This window comes from Pelmatolapia mariae, linkage group LG1 (genome assembly GCF_036321145.2).
Source record: "Pelmatolapia mariae isolate MD_Pm_ZW linkage group LG1, Pm_UMD_F_2, whole genome shotgun sequence".
Taxonomy (NCBI): Eukaryota; Metazoa; Chordata; class Actinopteri; order Cichliformes; family Cichlidae; genus Pelmatolapia; species Pelmatolapia mariae.
This window is the reverse complement of record NC_086227.1, coordinates 32585492-32608964: the sequence shown is the minus strand read 5'-3', so window position 1 is coordinate 32608964 and position 23473 is coordinate 32585492. Positions and strand designations below refer to the sequence as shown.

The 23473-nt window shown below is 41.8% G+C and overlaps 1 protein-coding gene across 1 annotated transcript in view; it reads left to right on the top strand.

Moving 5' to 3' along the window:
- The window catches only part of nkd1 (NKD inhibitor of WNT signaling pathway 1), a 32698-nt gene extending 10150 nt beyond the window's left edge, over positions 1–22548 (top strand). Inside the window, exons 4-10 of the mRNA XM_063479089.1 lie at positions 8989–9046; positions 13487–13590; positions 13716–13811; positions 15982–16129; positions 16991–17072; positions 17523–17650; positions 18416–22548. Coding sequence (XP_063335159.1) covers positions 8989–9046; positions 13487–13590; positions 13716–13811; positions 15982–16129; positions 16991–17072; positions 17523–17650; positions 18416–18948 — 1149 coding nt within the window. The 3' untranslated portion in view covers positions 18949–22548. The remainder of the gene's footprint in view (positions 1–8988; positions 9047–13486; positions 13591–13715; positions 13812–15981; positions 16130–16990; positions 17073–17522; positions 17651–18415) is intronic.
- Positions 22549–23473: the final 925 nt, after the last annotated feature.

The following is a 23473-nucleotide window of genomic DNA, read 5'->3' as shown; positions in this document are numbered from 1 at the left end:
AAAAAAGCGAGAAGGGGAGGGAGATTACTTTGGATCAGCATGTTTCTGAAGCATAGAGATGAGGGCTGTAAATCTCTGCTAATATTCCACTGAGCCTTTCAGGAGGCAGCCTTTGATGTGGGTGAGGTAATGTGACCAGCAGTGTTTGCAATGTTAATCTGACGTGGAGAAATGACTGGTGGCTGTGCGCTATCGCTCCACAAAGGAAAGGCATCCAATCGCTGCCCTTGATGGTGGTGTAAAGAAACAAAAACAAAAAAGCAATAACAACAAATGAATTTGAAGAGAAAGCCAACACGTGTGCAAAATTTGCACTTTCACCACACGGACACGTGTCGTTTAATTTAACATACAACACACAGGGCAAGGTCTGCTGAGCCACACCATATGCAAGGATTTTTTTTTTTAGCCTGGTGTGTGTGGGTGTATGTTTGTGTGTGGAGAATCTCTCCATGACCAGTGTTGTGAACTGGAGTTAACACGGTAAGCCCTCTGGCATGTGCAGCCTCCTCAAACCCTTCCAGCTTTGTGTATTGCTGACCATGCACACTTTAATCATAGAGCTGCTTCCTCCAACCTGCCTGGTGATGGATCCAAACTCTGTGGCTATAATTTCCTTCCTGGGGTGCAGGAAGAGAGGTGGGTGTGCCGTGACTGAGGGGGTGTCAGGCATGGGGCCGCCGAGTCTGCAGAGAGTGTGTATGTCTTTGAAGCTCCCTCTGAGACGTCAAATTACACGTTTAGCCCTCTTTAGTCGACAAAGTTTAAGGAGTTGCAATTGCTCAATTATTCTTTAGGTTTGTTATCCACTCAACTTAAGTGTTGCACTTTCTGTAGAGGGGGTGAAAAATCAACGCAGACAAAGTGGTTGAGATGAAGAAGAGGAAACACTTTTTCACATTTCCTAATCTGATTATAAGCCTTCTGTTGTGTTTTTGTTTCTCATTAAACCGGTAACAGTGTTGGTCAGCTGTGTAGTATGTTTACTATACAGTACGTCTAGCATACGCTAGATGTACCGTAAGGTGCTTCAGATTAAAAGCATCCACCAGATAGCAGTAATTTTGTGAAAGGGTGCATGTGAAAGGCTCAGCATCAAAAGATTTTCTTACTGTGACCCCTTGGAAAGGCATTGAGTTTCTTATCAAAGGCATAAAATTGCATTGTAAAACAGAGCAGATATGACTTCCTTTTGGCATTGCAGACTACTCATGAAATGTGTTTTACGCATTTGTTCAGAATGCTGCAGTGCTCTGAAATTTTAGACAGCCTAAGCATCTGTTCTACTGGAGTGATTTCAGTAAACTACTTCATCATATCACGATAAGCCTGGTAGTCTCTTTGTAAAAACAAAAAAACAGATTTATCATGTTTGGCTGGAGAGAAATGCAGAGACATTAATTTGCCATGGCTCTCAGGCTGTAGGTGGTTTAAAAATTGGCCCCATCTTCCTACCCTCCATAAATGGGACCGTCTCACGTCAGCTTTGCTATGCTATATGATTATCTGAGATCTTTATTTCATGTGTGAAAACTGATCCCCTTTGAAGCCTCACTCAGAGGCAGTGCATTGCTTCACTACCTCACATCAACACCCTGTATCTTGGCTCCATCTCAGAGCGTCATGTTTTACTGCTATGTGGTGTTTTGAATGAGGCTGTTTAATGTTGCTGGAAGGTGAGGAGCACTCCAGCATAAAGAGCTGAAAAAGAAGCTTGAATCCAGGTCTTAACTGTTTTTTGATGATGATTGGTGGTCCATTTTTTTCCCTTCAGCGGCACCACCGTGACGCTTAGCATACATTGCAGGATAGGTACTGCTCCAGATTCCAAGAGGTGTTCAGCTCAGTCCTTTGAAATTGCCTCACTTTACTTTTTAGGATGTGAGGGGGGTGGGATGGGTATTTCCTCTCTTGAGGTAACACTACACCTATAAGCTAATTTGCAGCTCTAAAACTAATAAGATTTTTTGTGGTTGTTTTACTCTTGGTTTTCAGCACTGGGGCTGTGTGTGTGTGCTTTGGAGCTTTGGAAAAATCCCCATGCTATACAGCTGTTTTCTCCATTAGTAATTCATGAACTTTCCTAATGGCTTCAGTCCAGGTTAGTCGGAATCAGTCAAAATCATTCCGGTTGCCAAGTGGACTAGAGTTATGGAAATATGTATAAATATATGGTGACAACTTCAGTGTGTCTTCACATACCTGGTATGAGGACGCGCAAGTCATATGTTTGTATTCTGTGATATGGCCTGTGAATTAACATATATAAATGCAAATATTGAACATGTTGTGATTATAACGAATCTTTTACAAGTGAGAGTAATCACTTCTCACTTTCTGCAGTACTCTTTTTCACCCCCTCCAGTGCCTGGTGGCTTTTATGTAAGTGTCAGTGACCTCAGCCCTCCCGTGTTTGAAAGACTCAGGGAAGCAGCCATACTTGGAGAAGCATCGCTGCTATTTCCACTTTCTGCCTGTCTTGCCTGTTTGGCTAAATGGCTGTCTGTGTGCATTGCTCGCCACTTCAAGTCCGCACCGCTGCTCAGAACTGTGCAGCTCTGAAGGTGTTTTCTTGCAACGGAGGGAGGGCCGCAGTTCTAATGAGATTTTTCCTGGGTTTTGATGGAGTGCCAGTAGTGCTGCCATTGCTCTCGAGGCCTGACTCCACTGAGCCCTGGCGCGCGATCAGGGAGAGCTGTCGTCAGCCGCATAAATTGTCAGCCTGTGTGGTGGGTCATGAAGGCAGACAGCATAGAGACCAAGAAGCCTTGTGGGACTTTCCCCACAATCACATACAAGTACATATTACTTGCACTTTAATGTACCCCTTTCCTTCAAACACAGACTTGCAGAAAAAGTGGCCCAGTGGGGTCCATGTCTGCAGTGCCTGTGTAAGAATGACACTAGAGGCAACTTTCTAACTTAACTCTGCACGTTGGTTCTGTGCTGACATGTGCTCACTTTTTCACTTTTGCTGTCTCCTTGCTCTATCCAGGGAGGCAAGACCAAAACCATTCAGTTACTGCAAAAACAGTATATGAGGCAAAAACAGAGTTTGTATGATTGTAACAAGCTAGAATGTCAATATTTGATATGACCACCGTTGTTATTATTTTGAACTCCCTTAGACAAGCTTTCTTCTAAATTCTTTAAGTTGTCTTCTGGAATATGTTTACAGGCTTCTTGAAAGACATTCAAAGCTCTTCTCTGGATGTGGCTGCCTTTTGCTTCATTTTCTGTCAAGATGATTGCGCACTACATCAATAATGTTGAGGCCCAGGCTCTGGGGAGGCCAATCCATGAGTGATAGTGTTCCACTGTGTGTTTCTCTATCCAGGTATGCTTTTACTGCCAGTGCAGTAAAAGCATATCTGGATATGCCTTTACTGCCTTGATATATGTTTGGGATTAGTGTCATGCTGAAAAATAAAACTGTTGCCAGTCAGACTTCCAGATGATTTTGCATGGTGGATATGAATCTGGTGGTACAGAGCCTCCAGTAGGTATTTTAGTAAGACCTTTTATCCAGGTTAGGCTGGATAAAAGGTCTGACCAGACATCACGCGTGCATCAGGGACTTATCTGATTATTTCAGGATTCAAATAAGGGATCCTTTGAGTCATTTATTTTTTTAAATTTTCAGGTAGTAGTCAGGTGACCATGGGGATGGCTTCAAAAGGAAGATCCCTCACCTGCTTTCTACTCAGATATCGTTCCTTTCACGTTAGGAGCTCGGATACTTTCTGGTCGTCAGCCTTCGTTTGCCTCCATTGGTTCCATCAGTGCTGTCTCTCGTTTCACTCTGACATCCTGGTCTGTTCGTAACACCGATTCCTTTCCAAATCCGCCTTTAGCGCTCCGGGTGTTACTAAAGTAAACTGTCTGCCCCTTCCTACCCATTGTCAGGTCTTTGCCACATTTGGATCTAGCCAAAACACAATCCATGTGTCTCACCCCGCACTGACATTAATCTCAGAAAATATTATTTTAACTGCCAACAAGGCCAACGTTTTAGTACCGTGAGGTTGTCTACCCGAAGCAAGATGAAAATAATTTGTAAAATGTGTTAATAGGACTGTGGCATTTTAATTTAATTTCCTTCAGAATGTGCTACAACAAATTATTTAGAATTAAATTGGCTTCGTATCAGGTTGGGCTATGACAAATATATCCATATTAGCTTTGATTCTGTCTCATGCACACTGCTATAAAAACTTTAAACAGTCTTTAGCCTGCCAGCTCCATTGTACAAAGATGTCTGATTGCATCTGTGTGGGAACTGTCTAGTGAACTCACAGGGAGCTAGTGGTTTCATGTGTGTTGCCTCCTGCGAAGGCTACCCAGGCAGCTTTGTTTAGACGTAAGCACTGTTTGCAGTATATGAAGCCGAGTACACATCCCAGCTGAACAGAAGGTGCTGCTGAATCAAGTGCTGTCTTCATGGTAAGTTGAAAGGTAGTTGAAGTACATTGCTATGAAGTTAATAAACAGTGACCTCATCATTTTCCCTTTAGTTAACAAATAAATATTGGAAATTTGTATCAGTCATCCTTTTTTTGTAGCTTGCTACCTTTGGACTTGGACTTTGCTATCTTACATATATTGCCAATTTAAATAAAATAGTGTGACGTTAACCTGTTTTTACCATTGACCCACCCATTTTACGAGCACTCTCTTATTTTGTAATTTAACAGCCAAAATCACAAAATAAGTAGTAAAATATAAAACATCTTTGATAAAGAGTTAAACATGAACAAAGAGGTGTGTAAACCTGCCATCTATGTCTAGACTATCCAAACACACATTTTCTGACTAATGGGTTTTGGAAGGATGAAATCTTTTCAACACAGTTTTAGCACCAGATAGTATTTTATTTTTTAGTTTGCTTTATACTAATGTAACCTTAATCAATGAAACAGCTGATGTTAATTTGGCATTCTTTATTATAACATCTAACAGCTGACAGTTTTGTTAATGAATAAAACATATAAAAGACATTTAAAGTAGTAACACTGTATATGATGTTAGCACAGTAAATATTATTAAACATTTCATCCGTCTTTGGCACTTCCAAATCCATATTTATAAAGTGTACCGTTGATGAGGTTTCCAAAACAGTTCCAATGGCCAAACTAAACAGGCCTTCAGACCAGCGAGCAATGTAGATGGGATGTTGTAATGGGACCAGCACACTGTGTTCTGTGTTACAGTCCAGTAATAAATCACTTTCTGGTGAAGGGGATTGAACAACTTTAAAGCACACAGGATTCACACGTGTACGCTTATACTAAAACGCTCGAAGAAGCTCTGAAAGAACGGGCTGCTATTGAAAGCGAAATGCTTTATGCTCTGGTTTCCACAGAACATTTAACATCATGTCAGGAAATTGTTTTAGCTGGTCCCAAGTCGAGAAGAAAAATGCTTGTTTGTGCCCTGGAGGCTGCAGTTTGGGCTGAATCCCGCAGAGACACTGGGAAGTAACTCCATGATTGAGTTTTCATAAAACCGTCTCAATGAGAAACAGGAGTGCAAACACCTAACGCTGTAACACCTATTGTATAAAAGAGTCAGATCAACAGTGCGTCAGTGTGGATTTTATGTCACTATGGAGGTTTAAATTTTGTCTAAGCTGAGGTTGTGCTACTGTAGATGAGAGGGGTGAAAGGGCGTCTTCTCTTTGAAGCGCTCTGTCATAGTGACCTCTGCCCTCTGAATTTACAAGAGTCCCATAGAAGCCCATTACTGCCTCATTTCTTGTCCAAATAAGATTGATGGCTCTGTTGTGGCTACTGTTTTACACGCATTTTCAAGATTATTGCGGACACGCACTGTGTGTGAATTTAATGAGACACGGTCTTCTCGTTTGATAGCCCTGAGCATTCAGACTCATTACGTGTTTGTAAATGTTGCATCAGTCGAGCCTCGTCTCCACTCATTAGTTCAGAAATACATTTCAAGAGGATGACCAGCATCGCAGTTTAGGGCAAATCCATGTTGAGCTTTTTCATTTCAAATCCAACCAGCACGAATGAGTTCAAACTTTTATTTTTGTGGTTTTGAAAAATGTGACTTTTATATTTAAGATCAACTATAGCTGCTAGTATGTGATTTTAATTGTATTTTTTTATGTATTCATTATGTGCAAATGAGTATTTGTTGTTTCTATTTCAGGTGTTTTTTGGTGGAGTTTTTGACTCGTATTGCATCTAGAACTGGGTGACAAAGTAACAAAAAAGGACATTTGTCTAGCTGAAAAGAAAAGATAACTAGAAACAATCATCTTTTATTTGGAATGACATAACAGTTGTGTTGAGGACGTTAAACAGAGACCTGTAATTCTTATTTCCAGCTCCACCTTTTTTTCTTCAATTATTCAGAATAATCTTGGCTATCTCATATTGGCCGTTTGTGGATTCCCTCAGCTCACTCTCTCCCTTTTAAGGCCATCCTCTCATAAAGCCAACTTTCTTCTAATTGGCCGCCTGTTGCAAACAGAAGGTTTAAACAGCAGGTGGGTGGGGCTTTGGTTGTTACATCCATAGCAGTATGTTTGAGATGACCTTATAAAGACTGAAGAGCAGAGTCTACTGAGGTTTTGGCTTGTGAGAATTACTTGTACATATGCTGACCTCATTATTTGGAAACTTTGACTGCATATTATATAAATAGTCCACATAAAACGCACAGATAATCCAAGAATCTTAGTTTTGCAGTGAAAATCTTCCCGTTTCTGTTGCTAAACAAAAAAAATTGCTTTATTGTTCTTGTGACCAATTGAGTGGTGGGAAACCTTGAAGCAAACAATGCTTATTTTTAGAACTAAATGGCATTTTGGTGATTTGATCCATCATTGCCAAAGACAGAAGTTATGCTTCAAGGCAAAGTACTTTTGTAAGTCAGATTTAACCTTTATATCTTTATACTTGACAGCTTTACAACATGAAGTTTTTAATTAGGCTGTCAAAAATAATCATTGACATGCTACATGGAAAAGGGAAATGCACTTTAGAGGAGAAATAAGGTTGTTCTGTTCCAGTTTTAGAATTATTTCTGTTTGGTCTTTTCACATCTATTTGTGGTTAGAGAGTTTTGATCAGAGGAGAAGGCGAATGTGTTTGGATCTGCTTGTGTGTGGGTGTGTGTATGTGAAATTACAAAAAAAAGAAAAAAAATCCTGGGATATTTTCTTCTTAACACTGACCAGAGCAAATCCCAGAGAGTAACCCCAGCATGCTAATAATATAGCTCCCATCCATCACCACAGACAACAACCAATTAGTACATTCCTCTTCCCCCTTTTTCTCATGTTCTTGGCTAACCCCTCAATAATTCTGGATCATTCATCAAAAAACTGAAACACATTCAAGATGCTGTTTGTGTGCGTGCGTGAGGGTCTGTTTTTTGGTGCGTAAGGAATTAAAGGAATGTTTGTTGTGGACTGATTTTGTTTTTCTGGGGTTAAGTGACTGTGACAGTGTCTGTAAACCATCTGAATAGGTTCGCACACATCAACAGGCTCACTCCTTTGTGGCTTTTTCACTATCTGAGTTTAAAAATGAGGTGGAATTATGTATACTGATATAAAAAGAGAAGTCAATACTTTATCTAGTAATCATGCAGTGTTATTCTGTATTATTTTAGCACTTTAGTAGTGAGATATGTGTACTGTGGAAGGGAGTCTCTGTGACGGGGGCAAGTAGTGATTAACCTAACTCAGGCTGAATAATTTTCTTTAAAACAAGAGACTTTGTATAAGAAATTAAAACTTCCACTAGTAAACACTAGTATTATCAGACCTATAATGATACTTTATTTAAGATAAATGCAGCTTACTAGAACATTTACTGGAAATCCCAGGGATAAGTAACCTCAAAATCAAATTCGTATAATTTTCCTCTGGCTGATTCTCCTGTGAATCAGCCAGGTGTGAGTTGCCCAGATTTGCAGACATCTTCTGTAGAGCAGGGTCGTGAAGCCAAGTTGGAATCTGTGTTGACCTACTCATACCAATAACAAACAGATTTTTCCCAGGTCTCTGCTTTGGGGTATTAGTCTATCAGCCCTAGTCCTGTGGTTAGTTGTATTCTCTTCCTCAGGCCACCCACAGTGTTGTAACCTAGCCAGTAGTAGACTGAGGAGAGTAGGATCAGCCAATTTGACCCTTTACCACACTGGAGTACTCAGAAATCTGCTCTCACACTGTAACACACCTGTCTTTCTCACATTTATGATCACAGAAGGCACAATAAACATGCACGTTGTTTTATAAAGTTCGTTAACAGTTGTCTGGGTTAATCATCGCCAGTGATAAGTCTGCTTTTTAACACATTTTGTGCAGTTTTAACAATGGAGCAGCTTTTCTTTTGCAGGGGTTTATGTGCAATGAAAAACATTCATGCATTTATATGCATTTGTCAGCCTGTGAGTAATGGTTTTCAGCTGAATGAATGTGTTGCCACATGGATACCTGAGCCAGACTTTTCCATAGTAAAATCTAAGGATCACATGTCCCTCCAGCCTCTGTGGTATGCACTAACAGTCTGAGCTTCCAGAAGAGGGGTCCCAGGTGAAAATGTCCCAGGATAAAAAGAAATCCCCAAGCCTACTGCTGTAGTGAGAGTCTGACACTGAAATAGTCAACCCTCTTTCTCAGAACCCGCTGCAGGGCCAGTGGTAGTAATTTAAAAATTTCTTTCATAGTCTCAAATCTGACTGCCAGTCTTTTGCTTAGTTTGTTTCTGTCCTGCAATTACCAACCTCTTAAACTTTCCGCTGCTGTTTAAGCTCAGCGCGCACTTGTCAAACTTTGTTCATATATAGATATATAAAAGCTGTAATTTCGATTCGGCCATGTCACTCTGCGTTGAAAAGCAGTGGTGTGGATTTGCATCGTTAAAGATGTTTGTTTTTATGTGACAAAAATATGACGACTTTTGCTTTATGTGACTTAAAACAATGATATATGCGTCTTTTTCTTTCTCTGCTCAGGACTCCATGGGTGAAGCATGTGCTGAGGGGATTGGTAATGAACACTATCGTTTAGAAGGTAGGTCTCTCCCAATCTTTTTCCTCTCTGTGGTGAAATTAGTTGGAGTACTGTTTCAGTTGAATGGAAAAAAAAAACCCTATCCCAAAAACACTATTTGGAATTGAACTTCAGGTATTTGTGTGGCTCTTTGATCCAGTGCTTCATCCCTTCCTCCTCTGCTCCACACCCATTCTCTAAGCCCCAGCAATGCGCTGATGAAGTCCCTTTTACTTTCCCTCCTGCCTTTTCACCTCCTCCATCTCTCATCCGCCCCTCCCCAGCGGTGCACTGCAAAGTGCCTCCATTCCCCCATGTTTTTTCCCTGATGTGATGTGATCCTGGATTAAGAGCTCTGGGAGGAGAAAGTCTCTCCCTCCCATTTAAAGACACGATTGGACGTGAGGTGCAGGCAAAAATGTAGGGTCGAATGAGACCAAGCCAGAATCTGGAGGCATGTCAGAAAATTCCGTTTTACTTCAGTTTCACTTCAGTGGATAATAGCAGAGAGACAAGAGATAATGTGACTGATAAATGGAGTTTGAAATGATTTTTAGCGACTGGGCTAAACTGTGTATGGGCCAAGCCTGTCCTCCCTTCAAGACAGATGTTGCTAATTAGAGTATGCTGCTCTCTTCATTCACTTTGATTAATAGCCACAGTTCAAGACAGCTTAATAAAAGATTTCATAGTTTATGTGTGAATATCTAAATAGTACTGACCTCTAAAAAATGTTGTTTTTGTTTGAGAAACAGAGTAGTTACAGATCTTACTTAGATCTCAGGTTGGGCAAAGCTGATTATAGCTTGAATTGTTAAAATATTTCTATAGGCATTTGTTGTTCATGTTGTCTGTTTTCAGTCTGGAATAAATTGACCTTTTGTACACATAAAAAGGGACTACTAGGTCCCTAATACAAGTAGCTGTGGAGGTTTTATAGCATTAACTCCATTTAGTTTGATCAGATCCAGTATCTATAGATTTCATAGAGATGAGTACAGATAAAATGGGAAGAGAGAGAGAAGAAATGACAGCACGAACAACAAAGAGAAAGGGCTTCTTTTGCCTTAAGGAAGTAAGTTAAAGAAAACATGCAGCAAAAATTGAGAAGAGGAAAAAAAGCTCAGTGATGAAATTAGCTTAAAGTTTATTTACATCTGTACTGCTAGGATTCAAGAAAACCTACCGTTGCAAACTTTTTAATATACTCTTTAACTTTTTGTTGAAAAAGAGAAACAATCCTTTCCATCATCACCTCCTTTCACATCTGGCTCACGTGTTGGATACACAGCGATTACAGCTGGTCACAAAACTGCTGGATTATTACACGCCTTTTTTTATCAGTAGGTGAGTGTTTGAGTCAAAGCAGGAGAAAAAGTTACCTTTCAATACAAGAAGCAGCCCATCCAGGCCTTCCTGAAATCATGCTGGTTCTGCCTGTACATATAGGGGAGGGAGTGGGGGGCTGCTATGTGCAATATAGTATTTTAGCTAAGCTGACTGAATGTGATTGCTCACAGTGTGTGGCAGCTTTCCCAACCTGCCTGTGATGCTCTCTGCGCGTGTGTGTGTTTGCGTAACGCGTATGCATGCACAAGTGTAGTGCAGTCACTGGAACGGCCTTGGCATGGAGGGTGCCAGACTTGACTGCCCTCATCTTGCCCCTCAGATCTGATGTGCAGCCAATCCCGTAGCGGCAGCTTCACTCATAAAGAGTGGGCTTATGTCTGTGATTGGGAGGGGGTCAGAGGGGGGAGGAGGGTGATAGCAGATTACTGTTACTCCTCCCGGCATTTCATTAGCCGTGAGATAAGCATCTCACCACCATATTGAGCCTGCTTCGGAACAGATTTGCCTTCGCACACAATGTTCCCTTTGAGCACCTCAGATGATCAAACAGCAGGACCCCAAATGCTGCTTCTCTCCAAAAAGTTGGTAAAAGCTCCCTGGGATGATGCCTTTCATTTCTGGCATTTTCCCCTACCCAGGGATGAGACAGGTCTGCTTTGATCTGCTTTGGATCAGGAGGAAAGAAATTGGGCTGTTGTGTCTGCTCTGTTGGCGAGCAAACAAACAGTGTTTCAGATTTGACTTGGCTTAATTAATTAGTGATTCTGTTTTACAGCCGGTCTGATCCTCTTCCAGAAGGTTTGAGAATGGAACTTCAAAGTGTTGTGGGAGGGGTTTGGGGAGGGTGGTGGTGAGGGGTGTGGCTTTATGGGTGGATACAGCCTTCGTGGCTGTGATTGGGTGATGGGGATGGTGGGGGACGAAACCTAAATGACCAGAGGTGAAACATACTAGGGGCTACGGCTGAATACATCTGTGAGAATAAGGTAATGATGTGTCTGGGTACTTCATAGAGTTGTAAAGGTCCTGACTGGTACACCTCCTGATTCTCAGTTACATACTGTTTGTGTCTGTGGCCTTGTGTTCTAAACAATCGCTTGATTTCAAAGCATAGAAGACAATTTTGGTTGCATTAGATCTGGGCTAACACCCAACACTGAAAGTTAGACTTTGAACTGAACAGCGACAGTTGAACCTTGTAATAGAGTGAAAAAAAACAACAACTCCTTCCTCAACTTTGACCTCATGTTTAAAGGCACTTCCACTTCACTCATTTCAAAGTCAAGGTTTATGACTTTGTGTTTCTTTAGATGCCAAAACATACAAAGAGTGGTTAACACAACTCTTTGATCATTTAAATACTCCACTGGTGAATTTCAGAGCTTTTATGTATCCCAGAAAAGGCGCTTGCTAATACAAGGTTAAACGAAACTAAACACGTTGTTGGAGACATTTAACATCATCACACCAAATGAGATTAGAGATTAGTGGTGGTGGTGATGCTGAAGTTGTCATGTTGTTTGTTCATAACCTAATAATGCATTGTGACTTTTGGTAATTGCATATAATGTCACAACTGTCACAGCTGAATTAGCTTGAGGAGAATATGTTTAAGATCATAAACAAATTTTCTTCAGTAAACCAAAAATCTTTGAAAAATCTCAATGGATTTTTTTCCCAGGTAACCATGGCGATGCTTTCTTCCTGGTTGGCCTACAAAAACACATCATCCCTGAAGCACCCTATACAGACATTTGTGCCAACTGATTCATCAAAAGGCAGAGTCATGGAGCCAGTGCAGATGCATTCACATCAGTGGTAGATTTGCTTTCACACACAGTGTTCACTTTGAGCACCTCTGATCAAACAGCGGGACATAGCCTTACCTATGCTCACTGATTTGGGGTTGAAAGAACGCTTAGGTCTCGTGGTTTGTATTAGCACAACACTGTTACTTTGAACCCTGTCCAGGTGACTCTGTGTTCAGTAAAGAATAGTACAGTGAAGAGGTGAATAACGATGTCATATTAATTGGTAAAATGTATGCGACACATTTTCCACAGACTGTCTAACTGTGAGCCTGGATGGTGATGTACGGTATATATCTTTCCAATAAAATGGTGAGCTCTGCTGCACTGGGCTGGGCTCGGGGGCCTCTTGGAGACCTTCAGCTCTTTCACTTCCACCATTTATATTCAAATGCTGGTTGCCATATTCTGTCATGTTTTAGGCATGTTATGCCATTCAGTTTCATGTTTAACATCCCCTCTCAGGGTGAACCCACTGAGATGATATGCAATATATTGTAGCTAACGGCTTAAAACTATTACTATGTGTGTGGATGATGGAAGAGCTTTTGCCACTAGAGAATTAGGGCTGTCACAGTTTCAACGTTTCATCTCCCAGCCTTGATTTTATTGTTTTGATTCTGTAGTACTTCTGCTCAATGGAATGATGAAGTAATGAACTCTTCGCCTAACTTCATGCAGAAAAATACAAAAGTGTTTTTTCAGTTTCTGGTAGAGGCTCCTTTAAATGTCTTTTAGAAAACAAGAATCACATCCTTGTTTTTTATCGCTGTAGGGACTTGACCCCACACTGTCATGGATCAGTTTGCTCTGATTGCTAACATGAAATGTTCCAAAAAGCATTTTTGAACTGTGAGAACCAAACTGTGCTTTGATTTTCTGCAGCCTTTGAGCATGATCACAAACAGTGTAAATAAAACCTACAAGTTCAGTGCACCTCAGCAGCCCAGTGAAAAAACAAAACAAACAAACAAAAAAACCCAACCTAATTTGCAAGTTGTTCCTAAGCTCATCAAAGTGCTGTTCTGCTTGCAAAATATATAACTGGGATCAAATAAATAAAAATACAATTTAATGATAAAAACTGTAAGGCAAAAACGGTTAAGAGTTTGGCTGTGTTTTTACATCCAGGAGCGCTGGAATGGGTGACATGTCTTAATTGTGGCTGCCAAACTCGGAAGTCAGAGCTTACAAGGCGCACTTGATTGCGACGACATATCCTCAGGTTGTGGCTGCACCCAATGCTGCCATCCTCAGGCTCTCTCTTTTATCTTTGTGTGTGTCTGTGTGTGTGCCATTGCAGTGGCTTTACCCCCGGAGAAGACAGACAGCTGCTGTGTGGAGGAGAAGATGCAGGAGAGGGACAGCCAATCTCCCGCAGGGCCACAGAAACAGCTCCAGTTTGAAGTGAGTGTCAACACAAAACAGGACGTTTATTACTTCCCCCTCTGGATGAAACTAGGGCAATAGCAGGACACACAAATACACACTCACACACTGTATGGTACTGATTCAATGTTGGGCTGTTTCAGGAGTTGGAGTGCGCTGTGTCTGTGGAGGAGGATAACAGGCAGGAGTGGACCTTCACCCTCTACGACTTTGACAACAGCGGCAAAGTTACGCGAGAGGTAATCGTCTGCTTCAGTGGAAAAGCCTTTAATTGCCTAATGAATAAATAAAAGAAGACGTGATAATAAGACAGTGAATACATCCAAATAACTGCCAAAAACATGCACTAAATTTAGATTGAAATCCTTGAAACGTGAAATCCGTATTTGTTTATTCTCCTTCATGTAAAGAGATTTGCACAGAAAAAGCCTGGCCGGCAGTTTGCTTATCCTGAATCATGTCCCACCTTAGGTTGGAATAAAAATCAATAACTTCCCTGTTCACTTCTTTTTGGTATCACCACACCCGAAAGGGAAGCATGGATAGAAAAAGCCTCTAACCCAGTCTTACTTGTAAGAACTGAATCCAGCAAAGGTATGTGTTTCCGCTCCTGTGAGGCACCTTGTGGCTTGCGTCTGCCTGGTACAGATCTGAGAGAACATCCAGAAAGGCCCGTGTTTTTTGAGAACAACTTGAAACAGCGCAAAGAGACTGGAGCTGTCCTCTGTGTGGTTGGCTGTGCAGCTTTTTTGGCATTGCCTGTGGCTCCACGGCTCATGAGACAGCGGCTTGGAGGGGGGAAAGAAAAGCTTTCTTCTCCAGCTCTCTCTCTCTCTCTCTTTTTTTGTAATCCATTCACACAAATAAAAAGAAAAGGAAACCCAAAAATGACACGGGAAGCTTTTATTTTATTTTAATTGAAATTTTTTACATTTTGTCTGTGTCTGAAACCAGTATGTGGAACTGATCCCTGTAGAATTTATAATAGTCCTTTTTATGAGTCATAGTGGTATAGTGAGTAAAAATCATGCTTTTGCAGTCTTGTGTGGTTCTGTCTTGATTCTTAGCAGTTATAGTGAAACTCTCTTACTTCCTAAAGACATCTGAGATGCAGCACATGATACGAGTCTGGACATTTTACTTCTGTACCTAGGAAAGAATCCATCATAGTTCCCGATACTTAAGCGGGAGTCATTAGTTCAGTGCAAAATATACAACCCGTTCTCACTCCCAAATCGTAACATTTTACGCTAGGTGACAAATCGTCAACATATTACGTTTTCGGGCACCCAAGGCGTTCCTACGTCACGACATCGGAAAACTGCGGACACATGAGAACCGTTTGGACTCAATCTACACATCTTCGCTTTTTCCCTTAAAATCGCTTAAAAAACACTATTTCACCTCATTAATGTGCTGGTTAAGGTTAGGAATAAGGTTATGGTTAGGTTTAGCGATAAGGTTAGGTTTAGGCTTAGGTATACGGTTATGGTTAGGTTTAGGCATAAGGTTATGGTTAGGTTTAGGGATAAGGTTAGGTTTAGGCGTAGGGATACGGTTATGGTTAAGGTTAGGAATAAGGTTATGGTTAGGCATAAGGTTATGGTTAAGGTTAGGCATAAGGTTATGGTTAGGCTTAGTGATAAGGTTAAGTTTAGGGCTGCAGTACAGGGCTGGAAACCGCCGCGTACCATAACAACGTGGAAGGTCACCTTTCGCGTTTCTCAGGAACGCCGCAGGACGTGACAAAACGTCGGGATGTTACGCCTAACGAGCCACAAGAGCTAGCACTATGTTACAATGTGTGGTCACTCAGCATACTGCTATGTGAACATTTTTCATTTTACAGCATTGACAACAAAAGTTATTAGTTTGTATAAACAGTTTTAGCTTTTCCACTTTTCAGCATAGTATTTATCTGATCCTTGTTTGTATGTGTTACTATGCCTAGACGTTGCCGCTACTGTAGATGTATCTTCAACAAATTTAACAAATATAGAAAGTGCAGCGCTCACAGCTTAATACAACTCATATCAGGCCTGACAGGCTTCCGTGCCACTGACAAGACATTTGTTTTTGTGAATTTATAACTTGTCTTTACACCCAACTTGATCGCTTCACTTGGAAAGCAGAAGTAACTGATGTCAGTTTCTCTGTTCACTGTTGTCTAAGACACTTCTGTAAATTCTTCGCTAGCATGATATTTATTATGCATGGTCTAAATGCTTAAAGCTTAAGATTCTTGGATTCAGAGTGTCGGCATAAGAATACTCTCCCATGTTCCATTTCTCTTGAAAATCTGTATTTGTACCAGTGTGACTAACAATCTGCAAGATTGAACATTTAATTAATGAAAGATTTAAAAACCCCTCTCTAATTTAACAAATTCTCATCTTCTGTTTCCTGCAGGATATCACCAGCCTGCTGCACACCATCTACGAGGTTGTAGACGCTTCAGTCAACCATTCTCCTGGCAGCAGCAAGACATTACGTGTCAAGCTCTCTGTGGCTCCTGACTCCAGCCAGCGGTGGAGGAGCTGCACGCAGGGTGCCACAGGTAAAGCTCGCATTAACGCAGTGGGTGGGAGCAGCGGAGAAGAGAGGGCATTTCGGGGTCCCCCTTGTGTTGCATGCTGTCAGCTCATCCAGACATGTGTTTGTTGTCATGCAGAAAGGCGGCTTCTTCAGGCCTGTCAGCGCTTTGTTCCTTGCAGTTTCGGCGTCGCTCCATCTCTCCCACTCAATGGGGTTCATTTTTAATGATGGGGGGGGAGTGACAGAGCCAAGAGAGAGCCCCCTCCCTCAGCGCCTTCAAATACTCTGAAAGAAACCTTAAGAGATGTGCTGAGTCCTTTTGATAACCACAGCCATTTTTCTTTTCTCCAAAGTTCCCTTTTTTCCCCCCCTGCTCCCCCTCTCTTCGTCCCCCCTTCTCAGAGCTGCTGGGAAAATATAGCTGCGTTCAACTTAACTTTTCTCACTGACGACTTGGTAAACAAGTCGTCAGGGAGAAATATCTCAAAAAGTATATATTCCTGTGTGTTTGCGTCCTATTGTTTCAGCTATAAATATCTGTCAAGAGATTGAGGCAGAGCATGCTTTGAAAAGATTGCTGGTTGACTTCATGCTAATTTCAAACCGCATCAGATCTCACGTCCTTAATAAACTATTTCTGAAGTCTGCATGTTTTTTTTTTTATTCCACGCCTTATAAAAGACTGGGAGTTGAAAATAGAATAAATGAAGCACTGTTGTTTTTCCTTTTCTATAGAGCTTCAAAGTAAAACCCCAAAACAAAGGTTGCTTTCTTCTGAGGCTTGTGTGACTGTTGTCGTTCGTGCTTGGGTGCGTGTGTGTGTGTGTGGCAGCTCTGTGTTGCTCTCTTTGATAATAGCCTCCTGTCTTTCACACATACTCAGACTTACCCCACCCAAGAGAGAAAAATGACAAGTGCATTGAAGACCCCAAGAGTGCAGAGAAGAAGTCTCGAGCACTCCTAAGGTAAACCAATCTCTCTTGTACGTGTCTCAGTGTCTGCTGGTTGTAGTGTATACAGTTGTATATGAAGAAGTAGCATGTTAAGGCTTGTGCCACTGATTTTTCAATCTAAAAGTAGAAACATTCCTACAAAACACGTCTAGGGGCAGAGTTTGTTTTAGGAGGACTTCTTACATGGGTTCTGTAATATTCCTTTACTCTCTAATTAGCTGTGCCCAGTGCATTGCAGTGAGGAAGAATAAACAGCAGAGACACTTCACTCTCTGTGCTGTTCAAGTACTCCCAGTTGACATTCAAACCAGTGATTTTCCTATCACAATCTCACTTCTCTAACAATTACCGTGCCACAGGCTGATCATAAGGAACACTTGTTTTACTTTCTCCAAACATTACCATAGTGAACCTCAGTGGCCCAAACTGCTACCTAATGAGCGGTGCCGCTTGTGTCCACAGGCGCCACCACAGTGACCACCACACCCAGCCTGGCTGCCAGCGCCACTGTGTGGATGAGAACCTGGAACGCAGGAACCACTACTTGGACCTGGCAGGCATCGAAAACTACACGTCCCGCTTCGGAGCCGGTGAGTGGACAGGGGCCAGTGGAAGGGGAGGGGAGGGAGAAATGCAGACCGTGGCCCTTTGAAGCTGCATCCAGGGGCCCTCATTACTGCGGCACCTGCTTGGAGCCATTAGATGGAACTAGCAGCCCACTGCGCTCCTCGCCAGTACAAACATCTGGGCTCAGGCAAGCACAATACATCAAGTGTTCAAGGCTAAAGCCCATCAACAGAGTGGGCTGTTGTTAAGTGAAGTATTAGGTGTAATGAGCAACAGCCTTGATCTGATGGTTAGTGATGACATGTGATTATTTTAATGTTAGCTCTGTCAGGAAAGTGCTAACAGAGATCTGCTCTCTGTCAAGTTGTTTCAGGGTTATCTGCATGGAGAAAGAACCTGACACGTGGCTGCCAGAATCCTACTGTCAAACCTTAAGTCAAAATTTATTAGAAAGCTGGTCACACAGCATTTTTTACACTGTGGTTCACTTTACTTTTATCAAATTCTTCTTTTGCCATTTGCCATTGTTAAGATAGCAGAGTTGGAATAGATGGGAAATTTGGGTAAAGAGAGCAGGGGAATGAGATGCCACAGACTGGGAGGTTATACCATTCTCTGCCACACAATATGCTTTCTAACCACTCGGTCATTGAGTTGCGCCATTTTCTCTGATTTTATTACTGAATTTAAAGAGCCCATTTCACTTTGAATGTCAGTTCTGTGACCCTATCATAGTTTTTAGTTGTTTGCAGTTGTTTAAAATAAACATTTTTGTCTCTCGTTCACAGCCCCTGCTGCAGAGATGACTAAAGCAGAGCCTCAGGCCAGGTCATCTAACCAGACTCGTTCTCGCTCCCATGAACCAGAAAATGGTCACTCCCATCCCCATCACCGCCGCTTACAGACTGTTGTGGACACCGTTGCTCCAGACAACCTCCACTCTGCCCGGCTGCGAGGCCAAGACTCAGGGAAACATGCCCTCCGTTCTCCAAAGACACACAGCCGTACACCTCCTGCGCAGATCAATGGCAGAGTGATGAGGAGCCGAGGTATTCCCCCTCCTCCAGCTCTACCCAGTCAGACTCCTCCTCATCAGTCTACAGCTCCGTACCGCAAACACAAGCAACGGTCCAAAGAGAGCCAGGGCTACCGAGCCTTAGGCCCTCTACCAGCACCTGGGCCAGTGGTGGAGAAGGAGCAGGTGAGGGACCTACCTAGCGTGCTGCTCTATGAGGGGGGCCTGGCACAAGTTGTGCAGCGGCATGAGCATCACCATCACCATGAACACCATCACCACTACCACCATTTTTACCAGTCCTGAATTTCCATCCTGCCTGGAACAGCTCAGCACTCCTGTAAGGCCACAAAACCCATCACAGAGTGCAGGCTGCTCCCTCCTAAAACTCTGGGCAGTTACCCATGCAGTGGCATGCTGATAGACATTGAGGTGGAGAGGAGGATCATGGGACGGGTGCACATGCTGACATGTTGTTAATCAGTATTATTAAAGAGGTTGCCAAACATGGAGAAGGTGGGGTATGCAGCAGGAGGCCACAGTACAGTAATATAAGACTAAGGAGCTTGAGGGTGGGGGGTTGAGAGGAAGCAAAGAGGAGCTACTCACTTGTTCCTCTTGCCCTGGTTCTCTGATCCTCTACTGGATGAACTGTACAACTCCAAACCAGCACCACAATCCTTCCAGACCACTAAGCCAAAAGGTTTTCAAGGAAAAGAGGGACAAGAGGAAGAGTGACATTAAGATGAAAACATATGAAGGAATTTTAAGTGATTGCAGAGCAGGGTGCAGTGTGTGTGTGTGTGTGTGAGAGCGAAATTTTGTGTGAATGCATGGGTAAACAAGGGTCTGCGTGTGCGTGTCTGAGTGTCACAACACTGCTGTCTGCTGAAAACCACTTGAAGTGCACTCGTTTGTGTGTGAGTATTTAATGTAGGCTGTAGAGATGATTATGAAGATTCTGATTTAAGCATACAACGCCCCGTCAGCAAAAATGGGAAGGAAAATGTTGAAATGTTCTAAAGTGAAAAAGAAGAGCGATCCTAAATCCGCTGCTACCTCTAATTTTATCCTAATTGTTGTTGTAAAGGTGACTTTGACTAAGTATTCAGAGGTTATTTTCAATGTACTTAAACATTTTTGTCACAATCTGCAGTACTGAAATGTCGAATAGCTCCTTACATTTATTAACTAACATTTGCTGTACATAAAGTAAATATTGTTGTCAATTTTATAAGCTTTATTGATAATGTGATATCTTTGTATTCACTATCTAAAGCTCTGTGTTTTCCTTCACAACTGCATTTTTATTAAGACCACTAGCAGCCTCATTTTTTCTATTAAACTCTGTTAGTGATCCAGCGTCACACACTCCTTCACACTGACTTTCAACTCTCACCCAAATGTAACCTGTAATTATGGCAAGTGACTAAAATCCCAACCCTCAACAGTGCTGTTCAGAAGCTCGAACTCATGACACAAGCAAAACTGAGTTGCCAGTGTTTTTAAAATGTTATGTTATTTTATGTTATGTCTTGTGATTTTTTCAGACAGCAGTTAGCTTTTAGAATATATGTGGTGTAAAGATCTCGATGCACTCCAAGAAGCTCTTTCTTTATATTCAAAATGTTAGAGATAAATCACATAGTTTTAGTGGCATGTTTGCATAAATTGAAACCTTGTTACTAGCATGAGGCGGGTGTGTTCATTCATCACTGTGCAGTGTGGCCTTTAACAAGACTTATTTACAGTTTATTATTTATGCAGCAAAAATGCTTTGCTGAGCATGCATGCAATATTTCCGAAGTGTTGTGTTTCGGCTATTAGCAGAGACACATATTCACACTCCCAGAATTTGTTCACAGTTTTGCGCACTCTGGTTTTCTGTCTCTTTCTTTCCCCAATTGGTAGCAGCTTTGTCATCCTTGCCCAGGGTCACGCGGCTTCTCCCTCTGTTTCCATGGCATCTTCCTGTCCCTCAGCTGTCAGCAGGTCTTTCACCGTGCCGCCATGTGGCCTCAGCGCTCAGCCAACAAGGCTCTGTTTGTGGTGCTCTTTCAGCTGTCTCATTCCTCTGGTGCTGGATAACATGGGGCCCTGCAGTCTCCACTGCAGCCATATTTCACCGCTCACTGCTGCTGTCCTGCCAGCACCGGGGACTGTCTATTCATATTGTCCCCTGATGCCCAAGGGAACTAGCATCACCATACCTGTGCCATCTCAGCTCTGACAGAAGCAGTAACCTACTAGCTGCTGGTATGAGGGTGTTGATTTCCTTAATTCTAGGTAAGCACTTTTCAGTGTCACACTGAAAAGAACTTGCCCCTGTGCAGCTGTAGTTTTCTGTGTTTAAGTGCCTTGTGCAATGGAAATCTACCCCATTCAGAGGAAGGGCGTTTTCACCATATGGCTTTTGCAAATCAGGCCCCAGGGCTCATAATTGTCCACAATGCATCCACTTGAAGTACACTGAAAGGATTGTGTTTGATTGTCTTAGTTTGTTGTAAGGGTGTGTGTGTGTGATTGTAATACACAGGAATGCAGCGTATGCCAGTCTTGCCCTTAGCCCTGTGGTGTTGTCTCACAGCTGTAGCCTGTCTTCAGCAGAAGCACCGGTCAGACGGGCCATCTCGTGGGACCTGGTGGCAATGACGGCCTCATTTTCAGGCGGGGGTCACAGCTGTGCTCCATGCCTTAGCTTTCTCACCTCTTACTGTTTTTCCTAGATAAAAAGTCATTTCTACTGGAGCCCTCTCAGCGCTGTAGGTTTGTAGATACTAGTTTCCAAATATGAGTGTGAAAATGGTTCTCCTGTGGTAATGGACAGTGAGCAGGCGACTGTAGGGTGGTCTCATTTGTCATGGTGGACGAGGGCTTCTGAAGGAATTTGAGTGAGTCAGACCCAAAGCCAGGTTGGAATTTTTAAAATTTCTTTTAAAGTGTTTGACTGAACACACAGAGCTCTCTCTTCATTTGAATTTTTTAATGCCCTGCTTCACATTCATAGACTAACCTTCACTAAAAACCTCAAATGTTCTTGATAGCGTGTGCCTCAACAGCATTTGTTAAGGGTTGGGAAAGCAATTGCGTTTCTGGTTTGTCGAGTAGACTTTCTTAGAGGGAGCGTACCTCAACCTCTAAGAAAACCTTGTGTTCTTACAACCTCCCTCTCTAACCAGCACTGTTGCTATCCCTGTTGTTTCTTTTATCACACCAAGGTAACGGAGTTATATTTTGTGAGGAAGAAAACTCAGATTTTTTGTTGTTGTTTCTTTTTTTAGCAGCCAAGTCCTCAGCTGTCCCTCAAAATCTAACAAAATGTATTTTTTATTACTCTTTTTGGCAGATTGTTATGTGGGCATGAGTGTAACATGAATTTCAATGTATGAATGCCGCTTTTCAGACATAACATTTTAATCTGTGTCACACAAACTGCTTTTGATGCACCTACTTTGGTCCTGTTGAACTGTCAGTATTCTGAGTCACAGTAGTATCTAATGCACCAGTAATTTGCTTTATAAGATTTATGTATCATCATTGTTTTTAACCTGATGTATATAATGGACTGCAGAAAGGTTAAACCAGCATCATATAGAAAGATAGGGTTTATTTATAGTTAAATAGCGGTCAAGTTTTTTCATTTTCCTGCTGTCCCATAGTATCCACAGTGACCGTCCCACTTATCTGGAAGGAAATCTGTCTGTTCACCCACAGAGATATACACTTTCACTTGCTGTTTGCTATAAACCTGTTTAGCTCTAGCTGTCTTCTCGCATCTTCCATGGTCATCTAATGTTTTTTTTCTATTTCCATGACATTTAGTTTATATTAGATTGTATTTGATTAATTGCTTTATTTATTTGATAGCAGATCTGTGCCAAGGGAAAATACCCTTTTATTAAAGTATGAACCTGTTCCTATTAAACTGCATGACTTCTGGAGTTACTTAAGAATATTTTCTGTTTAATGTTTTTCAAATTATGCACAGGACATACAATATCAGAGATCAATATGGAAAGCTGTGTCAATTTCCTCTTTTTTTGACTACATGTCAGATTCCGATGAAACTATAGCAATGTCTTCATTAAGTAGTCATTAAGCACTCATAAAAACTTTACACTTTATCTTATGTACACTTTGTGCATTGAAATATAAGAAACCAGTTGGGATGTATAGATATGTTATCATGGATTTTCTTTGTTCTTTTTCTCACTACTCTTCCTCCTCCATAGTGATACACAATTTCTGTAGACTGTAAGAACTGTAGACTGTATCAGTATCCCTATGGATACAATCTACATGACTGTGTACCTCCTAGGGGAAATTACTGGACCTCAAGGTAACTGCATGTCAAAATATCTATTGTCAGAATACTAAACCCTGAGTTACCCCCAGTACATCCATCAAAGTGTGTCTGAAGTAGTGTGAATGCTAGATTTTAAAGAAGAGCTTGTATGAGAGTGTGTGCGTGTAATTGGGTGAATGAGGGTTGGACTAATAGTGTGTTGAATGGTCAATCAGAATGAAAAAGCACAATATAATCACCAGCCCTTCATCCATGTTCAGAAAAGGTAAAATGTATATATTACCAAGGCGCCATAATGAGCATGTACAAAAACAAAATAGTCGAATGATTTAATGTTACTCTAATTTTAGGTTCTACAGTTTCCTTACTTCTAGTGAGAACCCACACAAACACAGGGATAACCTGAAAACTCCACACAGAAAGGCCACAGCCAGAGCTGAACTCAGGATCTTCTGTGGTGTGGTGGTTAGCACAACCACACCACCATGCAGCCCTGTTAAATTCAGAATTGAATTTTAAATCCCC